The 11132-nt window shown below is 34.1% G+C and overlaps 1 protein-coding gene across 1 annotated transcript; it reads right to left on the bottom strand.

Moving 5' to 3' along the window:
- Positions 1-494: 494 nt before the first annotated feature.
- On the bottom strand, positions 495-5893 carry LOC136813794 (chromobox protein homolog hpl-1-like). The gene is made up of 5 exons (XM_067070285.1): positions 5710-5893; positions 5144-5244; positions 4295-4350; positions 3751-3877; positions 495-653 (listed from the first exon to the last, which is right to left on the bottom strand). Exons 1-3 carry the CDS (start codon positions 5854-5856, stop codon positions 4308-4310), a joined length of 291 nt encoding a protein of 96 aa, XP_066926386.1. The 5' UTR covers positions 5857-5893; the 3' UTR covers positions 495-653; positions 3751-3877; positions 4295-4307.
- Positions 5894-11132: the final 5239 nt, after the last annotated feature.

Below are 11132 nucleotides of genomic sequence, written 5' to 3'. Positions count from 1 at the left end.
AAGACAGATGAAAAATTACAAATCTGTGAAGAGCTCCTTGTCGAATGTCACAAAAACAGTTAACACCATTGCAAAGGAAAAGTCAATTGAATTAAATGGCACTAGGAAAAAAGTCAAAGTTCTCGTTGGTGGTGATATGAAGGTAAACAATTCTTTCTGTAAAGGAGAAAAATAAAGCCTTGACTATAACTTTTTGAAAATTTGTTACAGAAGGACGCTTTAAATTTAGCTAAAAACTTTTAATTAAACTCATCGTGATGTACATATTTTCATGACAAATACATAAATTTTTTAATTTTTTGTTTCAGTTTCTATTGCTCTGTCTTGGTATGAAAGCAGCAACATCAAATAATTCGTGCATATATTGCAAAATTCACAAATCAAAAAGGTTAGCTGGGAATTTTAAAATTTAACCTTTCTTTTTGGAGATTTGTACTTTCATGGACGCAAATTTAAGTTAAGTTATTGTAGTAAAAAAATAATTTTTACCTTTTACTTCAAGAAACAAGTTTGAGACCAACGCTGAGAAACGAAAACACCATGCCAAGTGGAACAAGGATCCTGGATGTCAAGACTTTCCGCTATTTCATGAAGTGCCAGTTTGTGACCACGTCATTGACGAATTGCATCTCCTTTTGCGGATAACAGACCGGCTAGAAGAAGGGATGATTCACAATGTCATTGACAGAGACCAGGTATATCATAGTCCTGTTAATATTAACTACATGTTCTTTTATATAGGCTCAGATATGGCAAAAATTCAAGGAATTGCTTGGCATTACCTTGAACCTACATTGTATGTTTTTGGCTGGGAATTTTGACATTCCAAAGTTTTGCTAGGGATACGAGCAACCTTATAAGTATTTTTTAGCCTTTTTAAGCCCTCAACCTCAACTTTTTTGTATGTTTTTTATTATACTTTTCTTAAAAGGGTAATTCAAATTTTATATCTCTGGTTTCTTTATCAATTTTACAGAAAGAAAAAACTGATGTCCATCAAAAGGCAATGATTCGTTGCATACAAGAATGTGGGGTTTCCTTTAAAATTTGGGAAAATAAGAAGAACAAACTAGAATGGACATCACTAATGGGCAACGACAAGAAAAGGCTGCTAGCTAAATTGCCATCAAAGTTTGATGAATTTCTAAAGCCAAGTGAGGTGGAGCCAACAAGAAAGCTATGGCAGGTAGGCTAATGAAATTATCTTTCAAAATTGTTCTTGGTGTGGTTATTACATTCAAAATATTTCATGGAGATTTGATAGAGAACCAAAATTTTCTACTTAAACCTCTTAAGAGCCATTTTTTTTAAGAGTCTTCAGGGTGTGATACCTCATCCTCTTGGATTTTGATGAAATTTTGACCAAATGATCCATCACACAAGAAAATAAGACCCTGAAAATTTCACCTTGATATCTCAAGTAGTTTTGAAGATACAGCGTCTCAAAGATAGGCTACTAAGCGGAAATTGACCCCTAAAAATCATGAACTCTGGTGGGGAGCAGATTTTGAAAGCCAATGAATTTTTATTCAAGTACATTAGAAGCTGATTTACGTGGATTTCAGAACTTTTTGTAGGGAAAGAAAAAATCATTGAGTCTCCAAAATTTCCCCGAAAATTCTAGCACCTCCGGGGCTTCAAACTTTGTGGAATGGGTTTGGAAGCACTTTTAGCGTCTGTGATGGTTCCTTGGAGCTTTTTTGAAGCAAACTTTTGACCTGGAGGGTTTACTGGTGGGTTTTGGCCACAAAAATAAATTTCAGGATCTCTATTTTTGCGTAGCGTCAAAAATGGCCGAAAAAATTGCTATTTTGGCTGATCTGGAGCAAAAATTCAAGATGGGCGTATCTTTGTGAACCCCCTACAAATTTTTTTGAACTTCAGTAATCTCCTTGTAGGTCTTTTATAACCTTCAAAAATCTCAGTGGGGCTGAATCTCTTAAAGATATGATCATTGAAAATTTGAGTTCGTTTGCCCTCCTAAAATGCAAATCAGGCCACTTAAGCCTCTAAAGGAAATTTGTCAAAAATGTTGATCTTCTCTAGCCAACTAATCATTCAGGGAAAAAAAAAATTCAGGTCAGTCCATTAACAGATGAATTTAGGTTTCTTTATTTTTAAGTATAGAATATGTAAAAAATGGGACTGAAGCTGGACCTTTCCTACCTTCCAGGCCTATTTTTTCAGGAAAAGCCTCACCTTCACAGTTGGTAATATTATGCCTAAATAGCAGGTTACTTCAACTAATGGGTTTAACATCTCATTCCTAGTCATAAACTTTTAGACTCATTCAGAAATCCTACTGACAATAATTTGCGCTTTACCGCAAAATTCTAAGTCCAGTGTCGTGGATTAACTTTGACTCCAATATCCCAGTGATTTCATGTTTGCCTCATAAAATCACCCTAATGTTGCTTAGTTATTAAGAATCAACAAGTAGGCTGTCAGTAACACAAATATAGAGATATGGACATCTAAAGTTAATCACGACACTTGGACTTAGAAATTTTGCGGTAAAGCGCAATTATTGTCAAGTAGGATTTCTGAATGAGTCTAAAAAGTTTTTGAATAGGAATTAGTACTGTTAAAACCCATTTAGTTAAGTTAAACCTGCTTATATTTAAGAATAATATTCACCAAACTGTAAAACGTTGAGGCTTTTCCTGAAAATTATAGGCCCTGAATGTAGGAAAGGCCAGATGTCAGTCTCATTTTTTACATATTCTATAAAAAAATAAAGAACATCTAAATGTCATCTGTTAATGGAAATGACCTGAATTTTTACAGTGTTCCCTTAATGCCAATGATTAGTTGGTAGAAAGATCAACACAATATTTTGACAAGAATTTACCTTTAGAGGCCTAAGGGGCCTGATTTGCATTTTAGGAGGGAAAAAACAACGACGTTAAGCAAATTTTCAATTGATCATATCTTTAAGAGACTTCAAGCCCCCACTGATTTTTGAGGTTATAAAACTAGGACCTACTAAGGAAGCATTACTGAAAGTTTCAAAAAAATTTGTAGGGGGGTTCAAAAAGATACGCCATCTTGAATTTTGCTCCAGATCACCAAAATGCAATTTTTTTCGGCCATTTTTGACCTTACGCAAAATAGAAATCTTGAAAATGTTTATTTTGTGGCCAAACCCACCAGTAAACCACTCCAGGTCAAAAGTTTGCTTCAAAAAAGTCTCCAAGGACCATCAGCAGAAAGCTAAAAGTGCTTCCAAACCCAGATTACACAAAGTTTGAAGCCCTCTACAGGAGGTGCTAGATTTTCGGGGAAAATTTTGGAGACTCAATTTGATTTTTTCTGATTCCCTACAAAAAGTTCTTGAAATCCACTGTAAATCAGCTTTCTAATGTACTTTGAATAAAAATTCATTGGCTTTCAAAATCTGCTCCCCACCAGAGTTCATGATTTTTAGGGGTCAATTTCCGCTTAGTAGCCTATCTTTGAGACTCTGTATCTTCAAAACTACTTGAGATATCAAGGTGAAATTTTCATGGTCTTATTTTCTTGTGTGATGGATCATTTGGTCAAAATTTCATCAAAATCTAAGAGGGTGATGTATCACACTTTCTTTATTCTGAAGATTTTTAAAAAAAATGGCTCTTAACAAATTACACTACTCAAAAATCTTACACTGTTCTACTTTCAGGACTTTGAATGGCTGTACAAAGAAATGAACAAAATCAACCTTACGACAGAACAAATCGATGAATTTTCACAAAAAGTGAGCTCTCTTACCCTGTAACAACTATCCTTCTGTAAATCCTTGGGCGTACAATTGTTTTTCGTTCAGTATTTGTCTTTGTTCTTTCTAATTGATCAACTTCTTCGTTTTCCACTTCAGGCAGAGCAATGGGGACGGTTCCTAGGACGTATGAATGTATGTGGTTACGATTGGGGACAAGAAATAACACCGTACATCCACATTTTGATCAAACATGTACCAGAATACTTGACCGAATACGGTACACTAAAGTACTTCTCTGGTCAAGGTCAGTAAGCACTTCCAGATTCCACATACAAAATATTAATTTTTTCAAACAAACCTTACTCTATCATAAGACATATTTAACTTTTTCAGTCCTTTGATTTTTAGGTGTCGAGAAGAAAAATGATGACATCAGAAAGATTTTCCAAAGAAAGATAAATAAGAAAGATGCATGCAAGGCAATGCTCAGGGTAGACAAACGCATGACAGAGTTGGAGGAAGATGGTTATAAGAGACCCAAGCGAAAATACCACAAAAATGAGGAATAATTAGTTATTTTATGTAAATATTTACCTCTGAGATACGATCACAAAATGTTCTGATAACGTTGTTTCGTCACACAACCAGCTCTGAAATAACGATTAGAAACTTGGTGAGACATAATCATAATCAAATCAAATCTTCTAGATCTTGTCAAATCTTATTTACAAAAAAAATGTGTGCCCCATGTTTCTGTCTTCTTTGAATCGTGATGTGTCTGTATCAATCCAAAATGAACATTTAAATTTTCGAATGACTTGGATATTTTCGAATATTTTCGAACGTTCCATTATTTATTCTGTACATATGAATATTTACAAATTTTATTTATATCATAAAATTAATTATTTATAGTTTCTTTAAAGAAAGAAATAGTAATTCTTTGTAACAATCGTTGTTTCTTTCTCAAAATGGTTCCATCATCAGATTTAGAGAAAACCTTAGGAGACTTTGATAAAAAACAACGTATTGTTACAGGAAATAATATTTCTCTACGGCTTCCCCTACTGTTTATAAGACAACAGTCCCAACCACGAGGTAAGATTTTTTCAAAGTCTTTCTTTTGAAAAGACCAGGTCCCCCTCGTTAAAGCAACTCCTTTCCCATGAAAAAAATACCGAAACATAAAAACAGGGAAGTCAAGGTGTCGAGTGCTTTTCAATCTCTCCTTGAGACAAGACTCAAAACAGGTGAGGAGCCGTTCTTTGTAAAAGGATACTCTCCTGATATCATTCCTTTGAAATGCTCGAGGGTCTTCCCAGTACCTGAGAGGTGGAATATAAATGTAAAACCGTTTAAATAGCATAGTTGGAATGGTTGAGATAAAGTCTAGAAAGACACAAGGAAGAAAATAAAAATTTAAAATATAACTCTAATACTTACAACAATAATCTTTCGTCCAAAAGGTTTTCTCTTGGTTCCCAGGTGCAATCTTCCGTCCCAAAACCAGCCCATTTGATCAAATACTTCGTGTGTCGACCAATCTATAGAAAATATTAGGATACAAGTCTCTCAATGAACAAAATCTAGGAGGTGAACCACTCTTTCATTCGAAAAATATTTTTCTTCTGAGAAGGACTTTCTATTTTTGACTGCGAAAAGAGAGAAAAGCATTCTCAGAAAAAATTCAGACAAATTTAAAAGCACAAGACAGTGAAATGAAACAAAACAAAAAGAGTAGCTGAGAAAAAAATACTATCTAGTTCTGAGAAAAGATAATTTTCTCAATTCTAAGAAAAGATAATTTTTCTCAGAAAAATATGAAGGAATTTACACAATGAAATAATAAAGTCTCGTCTAGAACTACTTGTTAAAAAAACATATGCAAAATAGAAGTTTTTAAAACTTCCTAAAAAAAAAAGTTCATTTATTTGAAGATCATATTCGAGTTTTTAATTATTATAAACAATCCTTTTCTGTGGAAAGAAAACTAAAAAAAAGAATCTCACCTTTTTCTCAGCAAGTATTTCCTCTGCTTGCCACACATTTGCTCCAGTCTTCCTTCGTCTGGAGGCAGCCATTGCTTCATGCTCACTAGCAGTGGAGCTTACATGAAAGCTCTTGTAATCAAGTTTTGGAACATTTCTGCTAGACATTCTTGCCCACGTGTGTTCGAAATTGGAATGAATCAGAGAAAAGGCCACGAGTGAAAAAAAATACGCGCGGCCTACCGTTTCTATTGTTTTCTAAACCAATCAGAATGAAGCAGCGTTTTCCGTTTGACCAATCGCGCGTCAGAATGGAAAAGTGACGTCAGATCACGTGAAAAAGAACGTGATGGAAAAAAACATTGACCCCCGTAAATTAATTCCCATAAGGCAACTGAAAAAATTCTTAGGAAGAGTGGAGGATATATTTTATACAAGGCATACTGAAAAAATTGCGAACTCTTTCCGTTGTCCAGGAGGGTGTAAAGTTGCTATGTCCGGAGGCAAGTCAAATTAAATTTGTGGAAATAAATTTATGAAGGAGCTTACCCACAAGAGCTTGGAAGATGTTCTTTAGCTTCTTTTTAAAGGAGATTTTGTTGTTTCCATCCCAATTAATGCGGGATAATACTTCATTCGTGGTGATCCTTTAATAAAAGTAAAAATAAAATGTCAGAAATGCTTAACACTCAAACCCTTCCCCTTCTAAGGCTCCAAAATCACGGTAAGTTAGGTTAAGTTCATTCAATAAAAACAATCAAGAAATGTGAAGAACAGGAAATCCTTGTTCCGGTATTTCCAAGATAGGTCGATTTTTAACGTTTTCGAGCACTTTCTGAAAGTAACTTTTTTATTTCATTGAGCATAACGAATCGAATTTAATAAATGACCCATTAAAATTTTAGTTAATCTTTCTTCTTTCCAACGAAACAGAAATGGTTCTTTTAAAATTTTTAGTTTTCGAGAAAATTACTTTCAAAGAGAGAAACTTTTTTGTGGTGCACCCGGTATGTACCAACTTATTATAACTTATTATATTCTTCTTGGTTGTCGAGTTTCTTTTCAAACTGGAGCAATTGGTCAATTGTGGTGCACTTGGCAGGAGCCCCTCTATTGTAAAGGTTTTCAGCATGCTGACGATTATTTTTTCTTATCTCAGACTTAATATCCAAAAGAAGTTTCACCATTTTGCGTTGGAAGGCTAAAAAATTAATGAAGTAGAACGTCATTTTTTACATTCAGTTTCCCGTAAAAACAGGGGAAATAGGGGGAAAAGGAGAAAAATTATTGATTAAAAAACAGACACATGTTAACAATACTTGAGACTCAAGTCCTCCTCCCTAAAAACAATCAAGAAATGTAAATTGTTGCAAAATTCAACGTAGCAAGTCTAATGGTGGGAAAGGAGACTTAAATAAAAGAAAAATAAAGTAGCCAGGTTGTTTATAGACATGTTTTTGATGACAACCATAAGGAATTATAACGTATAAAGTTCACAAACAAAGATTACCTGCTTCAGAAAGAGGGTATTGATCCTTATTTTTGGAGGAAGATGGTCTTTCCTGTGTCCCCTCTTTTTCTGAAGAAGTAAAAAATAGCTTAATGAAGGACGAGTTTAGTATGGAGTTTAAGGACATGAGTTTGTTTTTTTTTCAAAAGATTAGTAAAATACTCTTTTGTACTTAATTGTAGGGAGGGGTCATTTTGCAATTTTCGGAACAAAATCACTCCCATATTACTTTATATTGACCCCTTCCATTTTATGGATTTTTCCTAAAAAGTTTGAAAAAGTGCCAAAAGCTACATTTTTCTAGGGGTTTTTGGGAAAATCTCTCAATATCAGTTTATAATGACCACCCATTTTATTGATTTTTCTCCAAGTACCCACCTCCTAAATTAAGCACAAAAGAGTAAGTTGTTCTCTCTTAGTTGTCATAATATAGAATATATTTTAGCTTGTTAAGTATCTGACTAAAAGACAAAGGGTTTGGACAACACAGAATATCAAACACACCTCGAGTTGATTGGTGACGCAAGTCAAAGCCGAGTGATTTGCAAGCTCTTGATACATTTTGCGTCAATCTTGGAGATCTTCTAGTTGAACTCACGAAGTCAATAGAATTTGACATTGGGGAATAAGTACGTTTTTGGACTTTCTGGCAGGAAGATTTCGATTTTTTGTATCCAGCTGAAAATAATCAATACAATTTTTATACTACTAGCGATAAGTATGCGAATTGTTACTGTAATAGACTGAAATAATCAAACAGGATTGGATATGTAGAAAAACTCTCGAATCTTCAAGTTAATTAACCTTGGAATACACCTCGTGAAGCAATTCATTATTCAACCAGTTCTATTGTCGAAGCAGTATTGTTTTAAAAAATAGCGTAAGTTTTGAGAATTTGTAAGGGCCAAATGTAAAACCAGGAGTGCACACATTGATTCAATTTAGTAATTATACATCTTTTATCTTGCATGGGGATAATGATGAAAACAGGGGTTCACTGAAGAGATTGTTAGAAGGTTTTGTTTTTCTTGTTTTTTTGCAATTCATATATATGGACGGCAAAGAACAGAGTAAAGAAAAGTCATATGACTCACATAGATGGTCATCTACAAGAGATTTGTTGGTTTCATCCGATTCACAACCATACGCTGAATGTTTTGGAGTACCCCCTCCCCTGTACGCAAATGGCTATACCCCCTGGTAAGTACGTACTTTTTTACTCAAAAGGACATGCCCAATTTTTCGATTTTCTACCAACTTAAATGGCAATTTCTGCATTTTAAAAAGATTTTTTCGAAGAAGAGTATTTTACCTTACAGAGCCCTAATCTCGGTATAAATCAAACATTTTGGATTTTTTTTGGGTTCAGGTGATGTATCTATCTAATAACACTTATTCCTTAATTACTCATGATGTAATTACTTAAATTCATTTTTTCAAAAGCAAATTGTTATTAAACATGTCAAAGAAGCGAAAACATAACGTATCTTCAAATTCTAAAATTGATTTTTCACTATGACCAGAGCCCTTAAACAAAGACAAATTCTGAAGAATTATTAACTGCCTACTTTACTTTGTTGTGTTTTGAAACGAATTCGAATGTCTCAAATCAAATAAGGTCGTTAATTACATTCGAAAACAAAACAAAAGAATAGAGAGAAAAAAAGAAAAAAACATAAGAGGCGGCCTCGGGCACGTCTGGGCAAAAATTATAATCTATCAATCAAAACAAACTTAAGTATCGAACAACTCAAAGTCTTTATAAAACGGCGCGAATCTGATTTAACACATTTGTGGAGCAAGAAGCAAAAGTCATCTTTTAAAAGAACAAGAACATTGCGTGCGAAAACGAAAGTATAACAGACAAACATACAAAACGACATACAGACTACGGCTATTAATATATAGATAACTGTTTTTGAGGGCCGTACGGGAAATTATTGCCCTCCAAAACAGTTAATATTGTATTAATATTGCATATCTCCCCACTAAATTATACTTTTAAAATTATGCATTATAATTTGGACAGCAACAAAACTTTCAGAGTCCCAACATCATCAATACGCAATAGAGAAATTCCCGAAATTGCATAGCACCTAGACTAGAGTCTACTTTTCGCTGAACTTTGCTTTTTGATAATATTTTATGACGAGTCCAGTGAAGTAGACTAGGAGCGTTTGGCGAGGTCGCCATTTTGAAAAAAAATGCTCAAAATCCAAATAACAATAAAACTACTTGGAGCTGAAAGATATAATCAAAAGTGAGAAAAAAAGGATTAACAGATTTGCAATCCCTTATTGTCAAATAAAAACATTACTTTATACTGTTTTTACCTCCCAAAAACAACTTAAATCTGGCGGACTAAAGCCAACATAGAAAACGCCCAAAATTTCTAAATGTTGAGGTTGCCATAAAGTGCAAACAAAGATTTACGATTTTTAGGTAGGGGCCATCCATATAGTACGTACGCAGTGAAGGGGGGAGAGGGGGGTTTGGCAAAAGCGTACATCTATTGTTTAAATGACATCATTTCTATTGTTATCTGCGTACAAGGGGGGAGGGGTATCAAATTTTTGGAAAATCTTTGTGTACGTACTATATGGACGGTCCCGTACTAAAGAGCAAAAGTGCTTAGCAAGAAAAGTTGACGACAATGTGTCATCGTTTCCGATTGCTTGGATTAGATAACCGGTTTGAAACAAAGAGAAAAATCTTATTAATTGGTCTTGGGAATAACGTACCTTAAGGGAACTAATTTTACGGAACTTATTTTGGCGATGCGAGGTTACTAAACTGGCGCATTTTGGGGAAATAAGCCTGGATATCCAGGCTGTAAACTATTTCACAGTCTAGTTTTTGATATTTTATGTTCTGGTTTACAGCCTGGTCTCCCTAGAGCGATTTGCATTCTCCATATGAGAATGCAGTCCGCTTGCTTGCGCTCACTTTGCTAAAGCCGTAAGGACCAATCTACACGGCGCGGAGCAATTCTGAAGCAAAGATAGGATAGTCCTCCACTTGCAAGTGAAGATAGAGCTTTTTTTACATGAAAACATGAAAAAGAAGAAAACAGAGGCAAGTTCATTTTCCAAGAAAACCTGGTCTGATGGTTGGTAATGATAATGCATGCAAACTTGTTCATGGACTCTGGTGTAATCTTTGGATATTTTAAAGGGTTTTAGATCTTGTAAGGCTGCTTTTTATTAATTTCTGTTTTGCTGCCCTGGGTTGGCTAGGAAAATTTTTGAAACATGGGTTTGTACTTTCATTCTCTAGGGAGACCAAGCTCTATAATTTTAGAACTTATGTAATGTTGTATGTTGAGATAAATAGTAAAATAAATAGTAAGATAAACATAGTAAATAAAAAAATAACTTCTTATTAACTTTGTATGTATGTAACGAAAGTCCAACGTTTTAGGGTTGATTAAGGGCATTAAAAACTACTTAAAACAGCTCGACATGAAAAATTAACTTTAAGGTTTGCGCATAATTTGATCTTAAACAAAAGAATGATAACATATCGGTGATACTAAATTGTGCACATCTTTTACCGCCAGAACTAAAGAAAATCTAAGTAGCTTTAGATTAATTTTGCTACCTTCTCTATTTCCCTATAAATAGAAGAAAAAACATTACTTCGAATATTCACAATAAAATGCCAATAAGCCTTACGGTAGGGTTGGTGTAATTTAAGATGCAAGATCTAACGATTTACGATGCACGATCCATGCATAAAATATGTTAATTCATGCGTAATTATGCTGATCATGATAAAATATATAGGCAATTTACAAACTTTCATTCGCTGAAACTAAATTATTTTTAAAAACATCATTTATGTAAGATTATACAAATTATATTTTCTCTTTTCTATTTAAATTCAGTCATAGATTAAAAAGAAGTGAAAGCCACGTGCATTCACCTTCTGTACT

This window comes from Clytia hemisphaerica, unplaced genomic scaffold, assembly GCF_902728285.1.
Source record: "Clytia hemisphaerica strain Z4C2 unplaced genomic scaffold, Clytia hemisphaerica genome assembly, whole genome shotgun sequence".
Taxonomy (NCBI): domain Eukaryota; kingdom Metazoa; phylum Cnidaria; class Hydrozoa; order Leptothecata; family Clytiidae; genus Clytia; species Clytia hemisphaerica.
The sequence above is the reverse complement of the archived record's forward strand: the minus strand, read 5'-3'. Positions and strand labels throughout refer to the sequence as shown.